Below are 19,937 nucleotides of genomic sequence, written 5' to 3' on the forward strand. Positions count from 1 at the left end.
CGCTTCCCGTATGGGTGGTTGAGTGTGTATACGAACGGTCCAGTGTGTGTACCTGTCACAGTGTTCTCGCCCCCAACTCCCCTCCCCTGACCAGCCGCTCCTTTTCGATCTTGACTGTCTCACCGCCAACACACAGGGCGCGACACATGCAAGGTACCTGACTCTTCTTATTTCGTGCCTCACCCTGATCGTTGCCCCTCCCTACCCGTCCGCCTTTCGGCTGCTCCGCAACACACACACACACACACACACACACACACACGAACAAAGCAAACCACAAGTGCTCGGAGCGCCGCTACGGAGCTTCTCTGTCAGCGTGCCTGCGTGCGCGTCGTACATCACTTGCCTCCTTGCGTGCTCGTCTCATCGCCTTTCCCTGCTCGTACCGCCTCGTTGGCTGCTCGAAGCCGCCGACACCCTCTCGCATCGCCGCTACTGCGCCAAACGGCCGCATCGACAGCGCCAACGTCCCTTGTCGCCGTCCGGCACCTCCCCCCCCCCCTCACCCTCCCACATCTTGTTGCTGGTTCGTACCGTGCCGTTCGCCGCCCACCACCCAACACCTAACATCTCACTACCGCCCACCGCTCAATCGACGCATCGCAGCGTGCAACGAAACGAAAGGAACGCTACGAGTACGCAAGGCGCCGCTGCCCTCTTCCGCCGTCCCCAGCCCCTCCTCCTCTTCCTCAAAAAATACGCACAGAGCGAGAGAGAGAGAGAGAGAGAGAGAGAGAGAGATCCGCCTTGACTTTCGGCAGCTTTGGGGGCTTTTTGATCTTCGTGTGACTTTCTTCTCTTCCAATCCATCTCCTGCCCGCTCCTCCGAGCCCGTCCTTCGCCATCCACACAACCCAGGCCCCGAAGCCAAGCCTCAGACTTCTCCCTATACCCCTCCCACAGATCTCAGGAAGACGCTGCGCTAGCCGTGCTAGCGCCTTCCTCCCATCACCACCACCTCTTCGTGTTGTCGCAGCTCTGCGGCTTCTCCTGCTTTACTGTTTACATCCGCCTCCTCTCTCACGTGGACATCCTGTGCGGCCCCTCCCTCCCTGTCGGGGGCCACGGCACGACGTGAAACCCACGTCCCTGCAACGGCGGAGAGGCCACGCCTTCGGTCACGCATCCGCGCACACAGAGCACCTCGACGTGTGCAGCACTCGAATATGGCCGACACGCAGCCTGTCCCAGCAACGGTGACGTCCGCGCACGGCGCCCATGCCGAGGCGTTTGGCGAGTCTTTCATCGTAACGCTGAGCTCTGAAAACCTGCGCGTGCAGCTGCTGTCGCATGGTGCGGCGCTAAACTCCGTGCAGGTGCGCAAACCGCACCCCGCAGCATCGGCCACCGCTTCGGCATCGGCGACTGCAGAGCAAGACGATGAATGGTTGGAAGTGTGCCTCGGCTACACGAACCCGGAGGAAGCCCTCAGCGCCGACGCGGTGATCGGTCATACTATTGGACGATACGCCGGACGCATCGCCAATGGCGAGTTCGAGATCGCGAACACGACGTATACGCTCGCCAAAAACTTCGGCCCGCACAACCTCCACGGCGGCCCGGTCGGGTTTCAACACCAGGAATGGAAGTACCTGTTGTCGGACGGCAGGGACGAGACCGGTGTGGCGTTCCACCTCGTCTCACCGCACATGGATCAGGGCTTCCCCGGTGAACTCTTCGTGACGGCTACCTACAGCATCATCAAGTCAGCACCAGTGCCCACCCTCAAGTACGTGCTGCAAGCCTCGTTGTCGGACAACACGCCAGTGGACATGACGGTGATCAACCTGACGAACCACGCTTACTGGAACCTGAACGGTGTTCCGCGACCAGCAGCGGCGGATGCGGTGGCACCGCTGCCGCGAAGCATCGCGAACCACTACCTGCAGCTGCAGTCCAAGTACTTTGCCGTCACCGATGAACTGAGTATCCCAAATGGTGACATGCGTCCCGTCGAGGGCACCCCGCACGACTATTCGGCGCTGCGCTGCGTTGCCGAGGGAATGGAGGCGACAAAGGAGGAAGGCCGCGACGGCGGCGGCTACGACGACCCGGTCGCCCTTGAGACGTGGGACTCGACCCTGCGGGAGGCAGCGCTGGTGTACAGTCCCGCTACCAAGCTGCGCATGCAGGTGTGCACCACGAACCCAGCCATTGTTGTCTACACAGCGAACCACCTGCCTGCCGATGCCTCTGGCTCGAAGGGGCAGCGCTTCCAGCAGCACAGTGCGATCTGCCTGGAGTGTCAGTACTTCCCGAACAGCCCCAACGTGCGAGCCTTCCCATCGACGGTGTTGAAGAAGGGCGAAGCGTACAACGAGACTACGATTCACGCGTTCCAGTTTATGAACGCTGACATCACTCCAGAGGAAAAGCTACTGCGCCGTCAGTGAGCCATGCCGTCATGCGTGGAAGTGCGAGTATGGTCCGTAGCACCGAGGGGAGAGATAAACAGCGGTTAGAGAGAAAGAGGGGGGGGGGGCGAGCCTCAGCCGCTCTCCTTCGCGTGCTGCTGGGCACGCGGTGCCCCATCCACCCCTTTCTCGCGCAAAGCCTCGCGCTTGCGGTCTGTGTGCCCTCACCTGGGTAGTTTCACCTCTCCGTGGCCCTCCACAACGCAGCGGCGCGTACTGTCAGTTGATGAACTCACTACATCTCTCGCCTTGTTTCATTGTCTTGCTATGACACATGTTGTACGAGCTCGGTAACTTGCGTGGTATGCGTCTCGTCTGTGTGCTTGTATATGTGCGTGCATCAAACCCTCTCCTCCCTCGACACAGCACAAGATATAAGGAGCAAGAACAGCCCGTGGCACGGTCACAGGCGCACATACGCGCATACTTGAGGAGGCGGGCAGGGAGGGTAGAAGCTAGGAAGAGAGCTTCGCAGACAAGAATAAATCGCGAGAGCGCGCGAGCGAGCACAAGAGAGGGCGAGGTGGATAAGCGGTGACGGAGATATGATGAAGAGGGAGAGCGCAGCTCTGTGGTCGGCAGCGTGCCCCCTTCAGCTGCCTCCCTCCCTCTCGCCTCGCTGGCTGTTCTTTTCCCTCCCGCTGCCGTGTCTTCGCTTACTTCCTTTACTCTTTTTTTTGCACGGATTCGTCGACGCCCGTCACCCGCGCGGCTTCCCCCCTCCCCCGAGGGAGTGCACGGATCGGAGTGCGACGGTTCCGTGGAGTGTCTGCGGGCATTTTGTTTGTTTCGCCGCCCGCCTTTCTTTTGCCGTGAATTTGTTTGCTTTTCTTGGCTCTTCGCTGCCGTCTTCTACCTTCTTGTGTGCCCTCTCATGACGTGGGACGCCTCTCCGTGCGTGGCGTCAGAGCGCAGTGCGCCTGCTCCCGGCGGGGGTGGTGGGCCGCGGTGCCCCCGCCACTCCTTCCAACGCCGAGCCACCTCTGGTGGTGACGGGCGCGTGCCCACGACATGGCGAGGTCAGTGGGAGTCATCGCTGCTGATGTCGGCGGTGAGGTCCTGGATGGCGGTGCGTGGGGGAGACCCGCGACAGTGAGCACACGCTTGTGCCATCCACATGATGTGCGGAGTGTCAGCACCACTCACGCGCATCCCACCCACCCACCTCCGGCCCTCACACGGCTTCCCAGTGTGGTGGGGAGGCCGAGTGCCACCCCCTAAAGGCGCACGGGGTGGGGACCGGCATGATGGAAGGAGCGGCTGTTAGGCGGGTGGGCGGGCAGAGCTGGAGGCATGGGCCGCGCTGAGCTGCCTGAGTCAGCGCGTGGCTGTGGCGCTTGTGTCTTAGGCTGCTGCGCACCACGCGATGTGGTGGGGGAGGGGGGCTGTGGCCGGCGGTGAGGGGGAGTTGGGGTTATGTTGTATGGCAGAATGGAAACCTTTGTCTGAAGAAGAGACGTGTTGTTTGCGTATCTTCTCTCTCGTGTGCTTAGGCGTTTTCAAGTCGAGTGCTTCTGCGTGTATCTATTCATGTGTGTGTGTGTGTGTGCAGGACTTCGGTTGCGATTCGACCGTTTGTGCTCAACAAGAGCAACGAACCAGACACGGAAGGAGGGCCCTGTGAGTGCCATGTGCGTTGGTGAGGTACCGACGTGGGAGGTACAGTCCTGAGGGGAAGGGCGGGTAGTATCGTCCATGCGTCGTCTGCAAGCGCTTCGCGACCGCTGTCTACGTATCCCTCCTCTCGCCGGCTGTACTTGTGCGCAACACACACACACACGCACACACACACACACACCAAGGCACGTACAGGCGAGTGCACGACGGATAAGATGGTCATTCTGTTTGTTGAGGTTGCGCACCTTCAGGCTGTACGCATGTTCTCCCCTCGTGGCGGAAAAGTCTCTGAGTATCCTCCCCCCTCTCGTCTCCTCTCCGCCACGTGCGCACTTGCACGCACAAACCCGCGCACATTCGCGCATCCGTGCACACAGTGAAGGCTGATCTGGAGTGTGGAGCCGGAAGCGAGGGTCGCGTGAAGGGCTAAAGAAGGAACCCTGCACACCTGCCTCAGCGGAGTGCAGCTCCTCGCTTTCGCTAGTGTTGTAATGGGTGCGCTCGACAGATGCAACGAACTCCTCCTCGGCTTTCAGGCCTGCTCCCGGTAAACGCGTGTAGGGGGAACGAGTGAAAGCAGCGAAGGGTCCGTGGGAAGGGCGCGGAGGCACGAGAAGCAGAAACAGCAGCGGCAGACCTCACTCGTCCTCCCTTTCTTCACTTTCCACCCTGACCTCTGCCTCCCACACGTGCCCGTGCCACACTATTTATCCTACCCGACATCCGCGATGAACATCGTCACCTCCTACTTTCTCGTTCGCAAGCTGCCAGGCACCCTTGCCATGGGCGGAGACGTTCTGGAGCATCAGAACGCCCGCCAGCGCGAGTACATGGAGTGCCTTCGGCTCAATCAGCAACACCCCGGCGTCGCGTCTATCCACCTCATCGTCGAAGGGGCCGACGCCTACGAGCATCTGCTGAAGCACGTTCTCTGCAACCCCCACTTCCAAAATGCATCGACGTTGACAACGTCCACGGCGCCGGCAAGCGCACGGCACCGCAGACGCCATGCCGCTCCTATCGTGCCTGTGGTACGTTTTGCGAGCGGCATGCCCTTGTACGCCGACTTCTTCGCCTACGCCAACCAGCTCCTCTCGCACCGCCTCACGATGGTGTGCAACGCGGATGTGTATCTCTCTCCCGAGCACTTTTCGCTGTCAGCGGTAGAGGACCTCTTTCGCCAATCCAGCACTCTACCTCCTCCCCACGCAGCCCCTTGCGGATCGTGCCAGCCGTCGACTGCAGACTTAGCGGAAAGGGAGGCGATGCGGCCCAAGTCTGCGCCAAAGCGAGCGAACCCCTTGGCACTCGCGCTCACCCGCTACGAGAGCGACAGCCCTCTCGACGCCCCATTCCTGTTCGACTATCGTGGCTCTCACGACGCCTTTGTGTTGGTGCCGCCGGTGCCGCCGTCGTTTGTGCGCAGTGTCGCCCATCCGCAGAACTGCTACAAAGCAGAAAACATCGTCTTGCACGAGCTTCAGCAAAGTGGGTACCTGACATTGAACCCGACCTTGGGGGATGGCGTGCGCCTTGTTCATCGCCACGCCACCGATCTCCGGCAGTGGTTTCCGCCCGTGGACGAGTCGCGGTACGGCCGCGCACAGCCGAACACATTGGCACAGGCTGCATCGCGCATCCGTGAAGAAGCACGCGTGCGGTCGCTGCCGCCATCTGTGTAAGGGCTGATCTTCTCTACATGCTCTCTCCCTCGTCATCTACCGTGTGTTGCCTGTGCTCGTGGCGTGTCCTCAACAGCCCCTCTTGCGACTTGTTTTCCCTCTCGGCTACGCGTATGCACTTCGGCGCGGATATTTAGTCTGCGTTCAACGTGCCAAGCAGCCATGGTCGCTCGTTGTCTTTCTCTCTCTCGGTCTCTGCATTGTCGCTGGTGCCTCTTTGCCGGTGCGTGTTCTGACATGATGACAAACCAATAGGCATTGCCCCCGATATCCCGTGAACATGCTTGTCCCCCACCCCCCCCCATCGCCGCCTCCATGCCCCACTCCCACTCCTTCGCCGTACGCTTGCGCTCATCAAGGCCGTGGGAACCGCACGCTGGTTCGGCCGACACCGTCTCACGTGTCTAGCGCGTGCGCGAGATGTCGTCGGTGATGAAAACTGGTGTCTACAGCCTTGCCGAAACGCGCTGCCGTTGTCGATGCGTTTCTGTGCGCATGTATGCCGTGTTCTCTTTTTCCGCCTCTGCTCTTCCCCCGTGTTATCGACCTCTCCATCTCCCTCTTTCTCTCTCCCTCTCTACGCCCCTTGTCTCTGTCTTTGTTGGCGCCTTCATGTGCGCACACGCATGCACACGCACACCCATATGTGCACATAGGCGGTGCGTGTGCGTCGTCGCAACTTCGCTTGTTCGCTTTCCATAATTTGAAGAACTTCCCCACACAATATCTTTTCGCTGTGGTCGCTTTACTTCCGTCTTCGAATTTTTCGTCTGCTTGTGCAGCCTCACGCCGAGAGACATCTCGCTGGTTGACCCGCCCGCCTCATCCTCCTCTTCCCCACCCCCACCCCTCTCTCTCTCTCCTACACCAGCACACCCTTGCCTCCTACTCTCTCAACCCTTCTGTCTTTGCTCAAACAACCACGCCGTCCCTGCTTGCATCGCTCCCTCTTCCTCGCACTGGTTCTCGCATTGAAGCAGTCACCCACTCCGGCGAAGGAAGCAGACGTAATTGTTCGCTAGCCCTCGTGTTCTCTCTCTCTCTATATATATAACCGCATCTTCTGCTTTTGTGCTTCTCGCGCCTGCACGCGTGCGGGCGTCTGTCTGTGTCTCTCTCTCTCTCTGTACGTGTGTGCGCTTGCGTGTGTGTGTGTGTGTGTGTTTCTATTTTCGATGTAACACATCCCTCTCCACGTACACGCCACCCTCACTCAACCTTTCTTTCACCCTCTTGCCACACACAGACACGAACACGCGCGAGAAACTGCAAGTGAGCGCCGTTACATTCTATCTCTTTCCTTCTCCCCCCCCCCTCCCCACCCACACACGCCCCACCCAAATATCCTCTCGACTTCTCGCACACACGCCTTCTGCTGCACCGCTGCACGTGTGTGTGTGTGTGTGTGTGTGTAGCGATATGAGTCGACGAAGAATCGATATTGACGAAGCTGCAAGCAAAACGAAGGAAGAGAAAGGGGCGAGGCAGGACAACTAAACAGCACACAGCCCCGCTCTACAGTATAGAAGCGCACACGGCTGGAATCAAGAGACAGGAAGGGAGCGAAGGCCGACGGTAGGGCAGCTTTGGTCACCCTCTTCCCTCCCTTCGATCTCCCGTGTGCGCGTGCGCGCATCTTCGGCCTTTTTGTTGTTGTTGTTTGTTTGTTTTTTGTTTTGTTGCTGTTGTTTTGTTTTTGTTTTTTGTTTTTGTTTTTGTTTTTTTTTGTTTTTTTGTTTTGCGTGCTAGCTTGCATGTGCTAGTAGCCGAGCTCCTCGGTTCCACCATCGCTTTTCCTCCTCAACGAAGTGGGCCTTTTTGTTTTTTTTTTTGTGTTTTTGTTTTGTTTTTTTGTTTCTCTCTCTCTCTCCTTCTTGCTCATCTTCTCCTTCTGTCTCTCGGGCATTCGTCTGCTCATCAGCGTCTCTTTCTCTCTCTCTCTCTCTCTGTGTGTGCAAGCGAGAGAGAGAGTGAGTCCCTTTGTACTTGCGCTGTTCAGAAGGTACCCCACCACCACCCCTCCTTCCCTCCTTCTCCCCCTCCCGCCTCCTTTTCTCTCTCTCCCTATCTGTGTGTCGATTCCCTATACATCGTGCTCGACATCCTCGGTGGCCTCTCCTGTCTGTCTTCTCTTCCTCTCGTGCACTGCTCATTTCTCTTTTTAGGTTGTTGTTTGTGCTGCGTTTTCCTTTCGCCCCCCCCCCTCCCCTCCCATCTCTCCCTACCCTCTTCCGCTACTATTTCGCTTGGCTGAAGGTGAAGTCGTCTTTGTGTCTGTGTCTGCATGTGCGCGTGCGCGTTGGTTTTTGTTGTGTTTGCTGTTGCTTTTCCACAGCGACTTCTCCCTCTATTTCTCGCTTGACAGCCTCCCGCCTCACGCTGCTCTTCGGAGAAGTGGTACGTGTTTCTCGTCGTTCTTATCGTGCGTGCTGGTCGTGGATAGGCGTGGCGTTGGTGCTCCGCACTTGTTGTCGTTGTCCCCTGCCCCCCCCCTTTCTCTCTTTTCACTGCTTTGGCAACGCTTCTCGAATCTACTCAACAGCATCCTTTTCTCTGTGTGTGTGTGTGTGTGTGCCGCCGCGGTACTCCACGTTTCATTTCGTTACTGTTGGTTGGAGGTCCTGGCGCCCTTCTCGCAATCATCGCACACACACACACACACACATCATCGTCCCGCTGCACGACTGCGACCGCTCACACCCTGGTCCGCCTCCCCTCTCTCTCTCTCTTTCTCGCTCTCTGTCTTGTTCAGTTCACTGTTGCCTTTTCCACATTTTTTTTTCGGATTTCTTCGTTGTTCTACTCATACGGAGATTGCCAAGGTCGTGGCAGAGAGCGCACGTGAATCGTATCAGCGCGTGTGTCCCACGCTTCTATTGCCGTGTTGTGTTGTTTTTCGCTCAACGCGCGCGTGCGCCTGCCACATTGGATTGCCACGTTCCGCTCAGCGCACTCAAGCAAGAGGCAACGAGCACCGAAGCGTCGAGGAGACATAGCGCTTCCCCACCACCACAACCACCTTCTTCCTCATCTTCTCCCGCCGCACCATCGGCAAGATGAGCATCGCAGTACCCGTGAAGAAGTCCGAGGACTCGGATGACCGCACCGGCTTCTTCGAAACACTGAAGCTGAGCTGGGTCTACACAGTCGCCGATGCCCGGCGCCGACCGCTTAATATCATCATCGGCATCACCGCAGTGATGCTGCTCGTCTTCTTCTCGGCTGTTGTCTTCATTGGCATCTGGAAGACCCCATATATCTTGCTACGCCTGGCGGAACTAACGGTGGGTGAGATGGACATCATTCTCTACGGCGGCGGCTCGTCGCTGCTGCTCAACTACACAAAGCTGAGCCAGAGCCTTGCCAAGTCGCAGGTCGTCGCTGGCGCTGCGCCGCGCTGGATCGCTCGAGCCGACCTCACCTCGGAGGCGACCTATCGCGCCAACATGCACAACCCCGCTAGTGCACGTACTGCGAACCGCGTCACGTCAGCCAACATCCTGCTCATCAACTCCGAGCTGGAGCAACGGGCCGGCATTGGACGCGGGTGGCCGTACCGCGAGATCGGCTTTGACGAGGCCCAAATCTTCTTCTCAGCCGCAAGTTACATCGGCGTCTCCGGCAACAAGGGCGAGCGCGTTCATCTTAGCATCAACGCGTCGTCTCTCAGGAACGCCATTGGCATCGGCATCCCGTCCTTCAACATCACCCGCCCCCAAAAGGTGACGGGTCCCATTTCCTTCTATCTAGCTGCCTTCTTCGCACTCAACAACATCACCGAGGACTCAATACCGTTGTTCGACGTCGTATCGCTGAGCATGGCAGCGACCATGGCGGACGCGGTGGAGACGACGGCTGGCAAGTACTCGAGCGCGCTCGGCAACGTCGTCGTCATGGACTGCCGGCAATTCTTGAACGTGCTAGTAGATCAGAGCTGCCTTCTTGGGCCGCAGAGTATCAGCCCGTCAGAGGGCTACTACTTCCCGACCACTGCTGAGCTGTTCAACATCTCACTCCCATCAACGAACTCCTTCGACATCCAGGACTATGCAATGATGGTGGTGGTGATGCTGGAGGGGCGGTACGACATGTACTATGCCAACACGAAGCAGCGCGGGGCAATGCTGACGGAGAAAGCCAACAAGCTGATGGAAGCCATCGGTCTCAGCTTCGACGGCAACTTGCAGTTTCCGTTGGACACAACAATCCAGACGCTCGATGTGTTCCGCATGTTGATGACGGCGGCCTGCGTGGTGGTGGTCATCGGCATTGTTGTACTCGGGCTCATCCTTATGTTCACACTGCTTCAGATCAACGCTGAGGAGCGGCAGTTCGAGCTAGCCATGATTCGCGCCCAGGGTATGTCGCGCACGCAGATTATCGGCATTCTGGTTATGCAGACGCTCGCCTTCACCGTGCCTGGCACAGCGGTCGGTGTGCTACTCGCGTGCGCGACGAATGCGATCCTCGAGCGGATGCTGTCGAACTTCACCAAGGTGCCAGCCCGCTTGGGCGACGTGCCGATCACTGCAATAGTGATTGGCATTCTGATGGGCCTGCTGCTGCCGCTGGTGGCCACCTACAGCCCGGTTAAGAGGGCGCTGAGCAGCAGCCTGCGTGACGCGTTGGACATCTACCGCCAGGTGTACAACGAGGCGCACGTGAAGGCGATTCGGCTAGAGGCGATGGGCTTGCGCATGTGGCAGATCCTCCTCGGCCTCTTCCTGGTCTTCGCGGGCTTCCTGGTGTACTACCTCATGCCGCTGAGCTTCATCTTTTCCAACATGATGATGTTCTTCATCCTGCTCGACTTTGTGCTCATCTGCATGATTGCCGGGCTGTGCATGATGACGTACGTCGTCCAGGGACCGGCGGAGGTATTTGTGCTGTATCTGCTTCTGTGGGGCCGCGAGACACGGCTACAGACGCTCATCCGCAAGAACTTGCGCAGTCACCGCGACCGCAACTCCAAGGCGTACATGATGGTCCTGCTAAGTGTGGCGTGCCTCGTCGCATCCGGCATGATGTTCAGCATGATGTCCACCATCTCCTCTCAGTTGGCGGAGCTGACGACCGGTGCGCCGGTGACAGTGGTCTCGAAATCGTTCTGGAACCCCCTCGACCAGGCAAGCCTCGACGCGTTCATGCGTGGTGAGGGAAGCCTCTACGCCATGCAGTGGGCCTACACCTCTTTCGCGCTGCGCGAGTACCCGCAGATCGCCAGCAGGACACAGGTCGGCAGCCTCATCGGCAACTTCCGCACCATCGACGTGCGGGCGGTGACGGAGTTCTTCATGGACGCCACCTACCCGGATTTCAACATGGTGAACAGCTACCGCAGCGGCTACGAGTACCCGATAAACACCTTCCACCAGCGCGATGTTATCCGCAGCATGTACGAGGACCCGCCGCACTGCAACGTGAGCAAGAAGCAGGACATCATCGTCAATGGGTTCCCCTACGGTGTCAAGATTCCAAACGTGACGGCGAAGGAGTCGCAGGTGATTCCAATGATCATCTCCTCTGCCGCCCAGGACATGATAGGGCTAGACGTGAACTCCGCAGCCCAGCTGCGCTTCGACTACTTTCTAAACAACAGTGTCCAAGCACTGTCCACCGTCTTCTACCTCGAGCCGCGCGCCCTCGTGAACCGCATCTCCGGCTTCCTCGCGGTCTCCTCGCTGCCCATCCTCTTCAGCCAAGGCACCATTCTGGTGCCGACCAAGCACTTCCAGAGTCTACTCAACCCGGCAGTACTCGACTTCGACGCGGATCAGATGATCTTTATCACCAACCATTCCGTCCTGGAGGTGCGGCAGGCAGTGCTGTATGTGCAGCTCCGCAGTAATGTCACGAAGCACGAGCGTGAGATCTTTGTGAACGCGCTCCAGGCGCACACCAATACTTTCTACCACGTAATTGTTGACACCGAGGCCACCGTGGAGCAGCTCCGCTCGGTGCAGACCCTGATCATGGGCTTCTTCTACTTCACCTCGGTCATCTGCATCACTCTTTGCGCCTTCATGATGTGGACCACGTTCATCTCTAACGTGCAGCTCAATGCGTGGACCTTTGGTGTGTTGCGCTCGCTCGGTTTCCGCACCGCGCAGCTGATGCGATGCGCCGTCTATGAGTCCCTCTGTATTGTCATCTCTGCATTTACATGGGGGCTGGTGGTGGGCACTGCGGTTGGCGTGACCATGGCGATTGAACTGTGCCAGATCATGGTCATCCCGTTCCATTTCAACTTCCCTTACGCGCTGGTGATCATTGTGTTCGGCATGGCGCTCGCGGCCGCCGTTGTCGGCTCCATCGCGCCGCTTCTGAGCCTGCGCAAAAAGCCGATCTCCTCTGTCCTGCGCGGCATCTAGGATGGGTGTTGTATACATGTGCGTGTGTGTGCGAGGGGAGGGGAGGGGCGTGTGTCCGCGCTATGTGTGGCCCTCTTTCATGCAATCGAGGAGCCTGCAACTCTACACTCCCTGCCTCCCAACAAAGGACATCCTTCCTTCTGCGTTGTCGATACTGCGCTACTCTTCAAGGATCCACCTTGGAGCACAGGATCGTGTCTTTGTGAGTGCGAGTGTACGAGTACGTCTCTCTCAGCGTGCATACGACATGCTCCGCCGCTACTGTGGCTGCTGCCCTCATCCCCCAAATTCTCCTCCGACTCTCTGGTTCTTCTCCTGATGTCTTTGGCCTTTTCGTGCAATGCAAGGCCTCTGGAGCAGCGAGGGCGAGGAAGAGAAGTCGTGCAAGCGTTGCGGATCTCGAGAAGTGGGGGGAGGGCAGGCGGGCAGGCAGGCAGCGAGAGCTCAGAGCGATGGGGAGTAATGTTCGTGAAAGCATGGTTGGGCACATACACGCGCGCGCGCAGAAGAAGAAGCTGGTGGCCTAGAGAGGTCGGAGCAAGCAGAAGCGCAGCGAAGTGAAGGCGGAAGGCGGTGATAGGGAAGGAGGGAGCGGGAGCTGTTGCCGACACGTGCATTGGCAGCTCTCCCCAGCCGTTTGACGGGCGCTCTTTGTGTCTGTGTGTGTTTGTCTGCATCTGTCCCGCTAACTTCTCCACCGGTGCGTGGAGAGTCGTGCCGCCTTTCACTCTTCCTCCCTCGTCCGTGTCTCGCCTCCTCTCGTGCACTGTCGTGAGCATGCGCGAAGAGACGCAGGGAGCACACCTCTCGCCTCCTACGCTCTGCTGTCACTTCCATTTATCTGTGCGTCTGAACGCTCTTGCGCCGTAGTGCAGCGCACTCCTGCAGCTGCGGCTGCTTCATTTGTTTTTATTGTCTTGGGAGATCAAGGGCTTTCTTCTCTTGGTGTTTCCGTTCTCTCGTTGACGGTCCGGCGCGGCTGCGGCAGCCCTCCACGCTGTCCACGGCTCCGCTTTGCCGTTCCTCCATTTCTCTTTAGCTATACTCCCACGCTACGCCCCTCACCACTCATCCTTTCCCGTGCCGCCGCCACCGCCGCCGCCGCCCTCCCCTGCACATCCTTCAACCTCTGTGTAGATCAACGTATTCAAGCTGCAGCCGAAGGGCTTGTGCTGCCATATCCTCTGCAGCTCTCTCACGGAGGCGGGGAGAGGGCGTTGCTACTGGACATCGAAAGTCAGAGAGAGAGAACGCTTCGTGCGCATCACGACACGAAATATCCGTGTCGTATTCGTGCGCGTACGACCCCCCCCCGGTATGACGGAACCTCACGCGCCTCTTCTCTTGCCGTGTTTTGATCTCTCGCCCCGTCTACCCGCGTCTTTCGCGTTTCGCTGCTGCAGGAAAGCAGCAACACAAGAAACACAAAACACAAAAAGCCCAGCGAAGCGAGGAATTTGGGGGAGAGGAGAGGGGCGACACGGCGACGGCGTCACACTTCGCAACTGGGGAAGGCCGGGGGAAGGGAAGATGAGAGCAGGGGTGCGCCAGCGTTGGGGGTGAGAAGTGCCTTTGGATCGTTTTGTTTGCTATAGATGTGTTGCACCTCCTCAGCAATGTCTTTTCGTTGTTCTCCTCCTGCTCCACCAGGCACCTTCTCCATTTCGAGTGCACCTGACGGACTCAGCGGGGTCCCTTCCGGTCTTTGACGCGCGTGTACGTTGGTGTGTTTCCCTGTGTCGTTGTTGTTGTTGACAGGTCCGAGAAAAAGGTACCTTACTGCTTGTGGCTTGATATGACGTTTGTGGCGGCGCGTCTGGTAATCTCGTTTGTCTTCTTCTCAGCGACTGTTTGGCGAGACTTCAAGCTTCTCTCTCAGCGGCGCGTCAACACACAGAGACATATTTTCATGTTCACCCCTCCCCCCTTTCCCCCACGCTACACCACTCTTTCACTAACCCGACACCTACAAACTTTGTGGTGTATGCTGCGCAAGTTTGATTGCGGCAGTGCACAAGTCATCGCACCCTCTCCCCCACTTCACCCCTCCTCCGCTTTATTCCTTTAGCTCTGTGTGGTCCTCGATGACGTGGGATACTGCAGTGCGTGGCGTCAGGTCCCAGTGCTCCCATTCTCGGTGAGGAGGCCAGGCAGCCATTCATGCGATTAGGCAGAGTGTCGACCTGACTCGAGCGTATCCAAACCCACTCACCCACCCCCCGGTCCTCACACGGCTTACTGGTGGGTGGGCTGAGTTTGAGGCAGGGGACGTGCTCCGATGGCTGAGCCGGCGCACTGCTGTAACGCGTGTGTCTAGGGCGGCTTCGGCACCACGATGTGGCGACCTGTGGCAGCGCCAAGGGGCGACTGGGGAGTAAAGTGGAAGTCGACTCGTATTGAATGTTTAGCGGGTGGGCCCGCTGAGGAAAAGCGAACACGCTTTGCTTTGGGGCCGCCGTCTTCTTCAGGAGGGATCACGCCGAGCGCTACGATGATGAGGTGCCGCCATCCGCGACCTTTTGGTGCTCCATGAGCAAGCTCTTCTCCTGGTGCGCGTCCGCGCAGAAACGCAATCCGAGGGTCCCACCTCTTTTTTGGCAACACAGCGTCCTGTGCGCGTGGTCTTCTCTCCGATGGCTCACGCGCTCTTTCCGCCGACAGCCGCTCCCCATCTGGCTGGTCGGAGCGCGAAGCTGAGGCAACACATCATCTCGAAACGATGGGGGCCAGAGGCACTTTGGACGGTTTGCACCGACGGCGGAGAGACGGGTCGGGTGCCCCCTCGGGCGGGGCAGGAATGGTTCGAGCAGCCCAAACGGCTCGCGGAGAGGCTGGGAGTGGGGGACGGCGAAGGCGACCGTTGCAGGCGCTGACGTCGGCCATTCCGTGCCGACGTTGTTCTGCCAAACCCGGGCAACACAACAAATCCTCAGGGGTGTCTTGGCAGTGGTCGTTGCGCCTCCACAGTGCGGCTTGGACAGGCTCACCAACGCCGTTGATGCCGTTGAGGTGCACCGCGAGTGCTACACGCTCCACATCTCACGTCACCGCAAAAGAGGCGTCCGTGCGCAGAACGCGCACGTGGGTGATGGCGCCGCGCGTGGCCACGTGTAGCAGCGGGGCAGTGCATACATGGGAAGTAGCCCCCCCCCCCACACACACACACACCACCACCACCACCACCACCGTGATCACGTCGCTACCCACGGCCTGTCCGCCGGAGCCTACGCCGCACTCGCCTACCTCCAGAGGCTGGTTTGCCGGCGCTCGGCTTCGCTACGGTAGGCTTCTGTCTTTTGCGGCGCTGTGTGACGGTGTGCTCCTCTGCGCTCACCGTGTGCGTGCGTGTCTTCGCACATCTGCGTTGCACCGGATGTCCGCACATTATCTTCCGCTGTCACTTTCCGCTTTCCGTTTTCGCGTTTTTTTTTCCTGCGTGATAATCTCTCTGTCTTTCTGGTCTTATCTTGGTGGTGCTGAACTCCGCGCTAACGTCTTCGTCCAGGCTTTTAGTGCTCTCTTTCTCGTGTGTGTGTGTGGGGGGGAGGGGGGGGTTCCTCACCGTACAGTCCATCTCACACCTCCACACTACTTCGGTGGGTGTCGCCAATCTTTTCACTCTCCCGTGGTGCACATATAGAGGGCGTAGAAAGACCGAATAAAAAACAATCGATCATGGTGCAAATCGACGCGGACGCTCGCGCTCTCTCCATGTTATCTGTCCTTTCCCCGCCGACCCCTTGCAGAGGCGTGCGTGGCCACGTGCCCACAGGTGTGCAGGCTAGCCCCCTTCTCTCCTCTCTCCTTGGTCCATTCCCGGTAGTTTTAGGTAGGAGGAAGAGGTGGATCGGAGAGAAAATGATGGCATCCTGCCCCCGTGTACACGACACAGCCGCGCGCATGTCAGTGAGCGTTCTCGACGCCTGCCACTGGAGCGCTCGTTGTTCCCACGCGTTTCGCTTTTATGTTGTTGTTTTTCAGTTCTGCGCCGTCTTGTTGTGTGGGTGGGTGGGTGTGGGTTCCGGCCTCTTTGCAGCGACCTCACCTGCAGACGGAAGCCACGCAGCACCGCACAGGAAAGTGGGTCGACGCCCATCTCCGTCTACCCATCTCCGCCTTCGCCGACTTCCCTCGTTATATAATACGCACCGGCAAACACACGCACACTTACAAACGTGTACTGTCAACGCATTCTTGCACGTGCGCTTCCGTGGCGCCGTCTTCTCCTAGAATGACTTCTCTCCACCAACATTGCTGATCATCGCTGCCTTGTGCCATCACACACCCACGCACGCGCATCCACACATTTCCCCTTCCACCCCTCGCCATCCCCATTCGATTGTGTGGAAGCAGTGCTGTGTCGCTCTCAGGCGCTCTTCTGCCTGCTCGCCGTGCTCCCTCTGTGAGCGGATGCTCACCTGTTGCTCATCTAGTGCCGGTGCCACACGCAAACACATTCTTCTCTCGGGCCGTGCACACGCCTCGGGCCAGCATCTTGCGCTCAATGGGATGCAAATCATCAGCAGAAGCGAAGCCCAGCGAAACGCGTTCGCCCTCAGCTCGTCTATCCCGAAACAGCGTGACGACACCTCCCGATCGGATGGACACGGCGCACCGTCTGCATCCAGCCGCCCGTGAAGAAGTCGATCTCGACCCTGAAAACGTCGCCGGTGCGGAGCACATTAGCCCGTCCGTCGTCACAGCCCGCAGCAGCAGCCGGGTTGCTGCCGTTACCCTGCATGGCATCTGTGGATACACCCACAACGGTGTGCCTGCGTACAGCAATGGCACCTCGAACACATGGCCGTGGATGAAGAACTTCTGCGAAGGTATCTTCATGGGGTACCAGTGGCAGTGTGTGGAGTTCGCCAGGCGGTGGCTCTGGGTGACGCACCGACTGTTGCTGCCGAAGCGTAGCTGCGCCTACTGCTTTTCCAGCTGCACGTACGCATACCGGCTCAAGAAGGACTCATCACTCATCTCGCAGCGGGCACGTGCTGCAATGCACAAAGCTGCGGCAGAGACCGGCGCTGGCTCGCCATCGTCCTCCAAGGAAGTGAATGCCGCGACAGAGGCGAGGCACCTTGGACCGTGCACGAGCAGAGACACCTGGGAAAAGGTACCCGCCAAGTTCGTGAAGCAAGGCTCACTGGTGCCTCCGGTGGCGGACAGCCTGATTGTCTACCCGATAAGCTGGGGTAGCCCGTGGGGGCACATCGGTGTCATCACCGCCGTTGACCTGGATCGACATCGTGTCTACGTTGCTGATCAAAACCGCTACTTTCACGACTGGAACGGCTAGTCGTACAGTGCCGTCTTTTGGCTGGACTGTGACAAGGACCGATTCTACATACGCGACCACGAGAGCGAGTGCATGGGGTGGCTAACATTTCCAACCGCGGTGGAGGGGCACGACGTGTGGTGTGCAGGTGACCGGGCACCGCTGAAGGCATGCGAACGACAGCAAGCAGCGGGGCGTGAAAACGAAAAGAAATGAAGCGCCCCCCCCTTACACGCACACACACACACCACCCCTCCCTTCCCTCCTCCCAGTGCGCACATATTGCGCGTCTCGTGGCGTCTGCCCTCCCCACCTCCTGCAAGCGCCTCCTTGGTCGCATCACTGCTTTGGATTTGTTTTCCGCTGTCCGTGTGTATGCTTTAGTCCCTCCCCCCTCCTCCCTCCCTCACGTCTCGGTCGGTCCACACTTGCCACGCCTTGAAGGGGCAAAGAGTAGCTCAGACCGAGCCCAACCCGCCGCACGGCATACAATGCGTCTCCCTCTGTGTGTGTGGGTGTGTGTGTCTACGCCATGTCTATGGCAAAGAACACTGGCCATGCACGCAGAAGATTGACAAGTGTGCGAGCCACGCTGCTCAGCGCTCATGGTCACCGCCTTTACCCCTTGGCTGCTCTCCCTTTATCCGCCACCTCTTCTTCCCTTCACCAAATCCCAGTACACACGCACCCACACGCGTGTAGTGGTCAACGCAGCCCCGCACAGAATCACGCAAGCGCACTTATCCACTGCCGTCGCTCGAGGTGCCCTTTCCTCACCCTCCCCTCTTGTGTGTGGAGGTAAGGCGACCATGGTGTGCCGCACGCGCTCGCCTTGGGCCGACCCGCACAAGCTCCCCAAGCTTGCGCCACTTTCCTCGCCATCATGTCGTCGGAGCCAGCCAACAGACACCGCAGTCAATGGAGTCTTACAGCCGACCCGCGGATGCCGAGCTCAGCGGCAGCGCTGACACAGTCGTCGTACTTGCACGCGCTCGGCGCCACACAGCAGCTGCAGTCGGAGTCGCAGCATTTGCCGAAAGCTCGCAACACGGTCGCCTCTGGCGCATCGATCAACCCAGCCATGGCGACTGTGGCGCAGCAGAAGGCTCGGTACGCGCGTGGCCCTTACGTCCCTCCACCTGCCTTGCGTCGTAGTCGCCTCCACCTGGGCCCCACGGCGGACACCAGTGGCGTGCTTGGCGGAACACAGCACATCTACGAGGGTCGTCGCGCCCTCACGCAGCCTGCAACGTGGTCTCTGCCGTTGCAGTCTGCTTCCGCACAGCGCCGAACGCCTGCAGGCGCGGGACCGACGACGCGTGCGGCGGTCAATGGGGATACCACATTGCACCCCCTTCCGCCACCGCCGCCGTCACTTCATCCAGTCCCTTCGCCACCGACTGAGTGGTGTCAGGCCCTCGTTGCGCTTCAAGAGCGTCAGCTGCTCTGCTGGCAGCAACTCATAGAGACCCAGCAGCTCATGACTCACCATGTTGGGCGGCTGCAGGAGGAGTTGCAGTATGTGCGCGAAGTCCTGAAGCACGGACTTGGCAAGCACTCGACGACGGAGGCGGTCGTCGCGAGCGCGACAGATCCACGCAAGCGCTCCCGCTCGGAAGGCCATGACCATTTCGAAGCTGCAATAGTGACCAAATCTGCAGCAGCAGTGCCGACTGCCAGCGCCGCGACCTCGCAGCGGAACATGACAGTGCACGCCGTTCGTTTACTAGGAGAGAGCACCACCTCTACGCCTGCCGTCGTGCAGGACGCGGCAGCCTGTCGAGGTGTCGCCCAGCCGGCAGAAGTCGCACAAAGGTTTTCTTCGAGACCATCCGCAGAGCGGAAGGAGGGCAGCGGTGGCGGGAGCGGTGCTGCACACTCAAAAAGCACTGCTGACGCTGCCGACAGCGAGGCAGATATCTTCATGCTCTGACAAGGACTGCCCACCCTCACAAGAACCATACACGGGTGATGTTCACGCACGCCTACACACCGACCTTAGCGCGTCACGGAAACGGTGTTGTGTGTGTGTGTGTGTGTGTGTGTGTGTGTGTGTGTGTGTGTATATGTGTGTGCGACATACTACACCTGTCTGCTACCCCAACAGCCGCTCATCATGAAGAACAAGCACACACATGCACACAGAAAGTACCGCCCTCGCTGTCTCTCTACAGAGGCGCACGTGCGTTCGTCAGACGGCAGTACATGACCTGACGCTGTCTAAGCATGGGCAGAGCAGCGTATCACGTTGCTTCCTGTTCTTCCATCCGCCGAGCTCATGACCCTTTCGCCGCCTTTGCCGTGCTGCTCGGCTTTGCGTCGTCACCCGTCGTGTGTGCGTGTGTGATGCCGTGCCGCACACACATATATCGAAGTTACAAAGTCGCTCCTACGCCCTCTTTTGCACGCCTCTGCCCAACTCCACCCACACACTCCTCTGCCCCACGTGCACACACATGCACGCAGTCGCCTGCAGCGCAGCCCATCCCCCATCGGCAGTCGTGTTGAAGCACCCACGGTATAGCCACACACCAGCGGTGAAGCAGCATCCGCAGCGGTAGCGTTTTTCACG

The 19,937-nt window shown here is 59.1% G+C and overlaps 5 protein-coding genes across 5 annotated transcripts; all 5 read left to right on the top strand.

The window, feature by feature from the left end:
* Positions 1-1,166: 1,166 nt before the first annotated feature.
* Positions 1,167-2,393, top strand: LMJF_23_0430 (aldose 1-epimerase-like protein; the record flags this gene model as incomplete). Its single annotated transcript, XM_001683315.1, has 1 exon — positions 1,167-2,393. One exon carries the CDS (start codon positions 1,167-1,169, stop codon positions 2,391-2,393), a length of 1,227 nt encoding a protein of 408 aa, XP_001683367.1.
* Positions 2,394-4,759: 2,366 nt separating this feature from the next.
* On the top strand, positions 4,760-5,713 carry LMJF_23_0440 (conserved hypothetical protein; the record flags this gene model as incomplete). Its single annotated transcript, XM_001683316.1, has 1 exon — positions 4,760-5,713. One exon carries the CDS (start codon positions 4,760-4,762, stop codon positions 5,711-5,713), a length of 954 nt encoding a protein of 317 aa, XP_001683368.1.
* Positions 5,714-8,769: 3,056 nt separating this feature from the next.
* On the top strand, positions 8,770-12,084 carry LMJF_23_0450 (permease-like protein; the record flags this gene model as incomplete). The annotated part of the gene is made up of 1 exon (XM_001683317.1): positions 8,770-12,084. The coding sequence occupies one exon, from the start codon at positions 8,770-8,772 to the stop codon at positions 12,082-12,084; it is 3,315 nt and encodes a 1,104-aa protein (XP_001683369.1).
* A 4,504-nt stretch (positions 12,085-16,588) lies between these two features.
* LMJF_23_0460 (putative trypanothione synthetase) lies at positions 16,589-17,386 on the top strand (the record flags this gene model as incomplete). The annotated part of the gene is made up of 1 exon (XM_001683318.1): positions 16,589-17,386. The coding sequence occupies one exon, from the start codon at positions 16,589-16,591 to the stop codon at positions 17,384-17,386; it is 798 nt and encodes a 265-aa protein (XP_001683370.1).
* An 862-nt stretch (positions 17,387-18,248) lies between these two features.
* LMJF_23_0470 (conserved hypothetical protein) lies at positions 18,249-19,298 on the top strand (the record flags this gene model as incomplete). Its single annotated transcript, XM_001683319.1, has 1 exon — positions 18,249-19,298. One exon carries the CDS (start codon positions 18,249-18,251, stop codon positions 19,296-19,298), a length of 1,050 nt encoding a protein of 349 aa, XP_001683371.1.
* Between the last annotated feature and the right edge of the window lie 639 nt (positions 19,299-19,937).

Source organism: Leishmania major, chromosome 23 (genome assembly GCF_000002725.2).
Source record: "Leishmania major strain Friedlin complete genome, chromosome 23".
In the NCBI taxonomy this organism is placed as follows: Eukaryota; Euglenozoa; class Kinetoplastea; order Trypanosomatida; family Trypanosomatidae; genus Leishmania; species Leishmania major.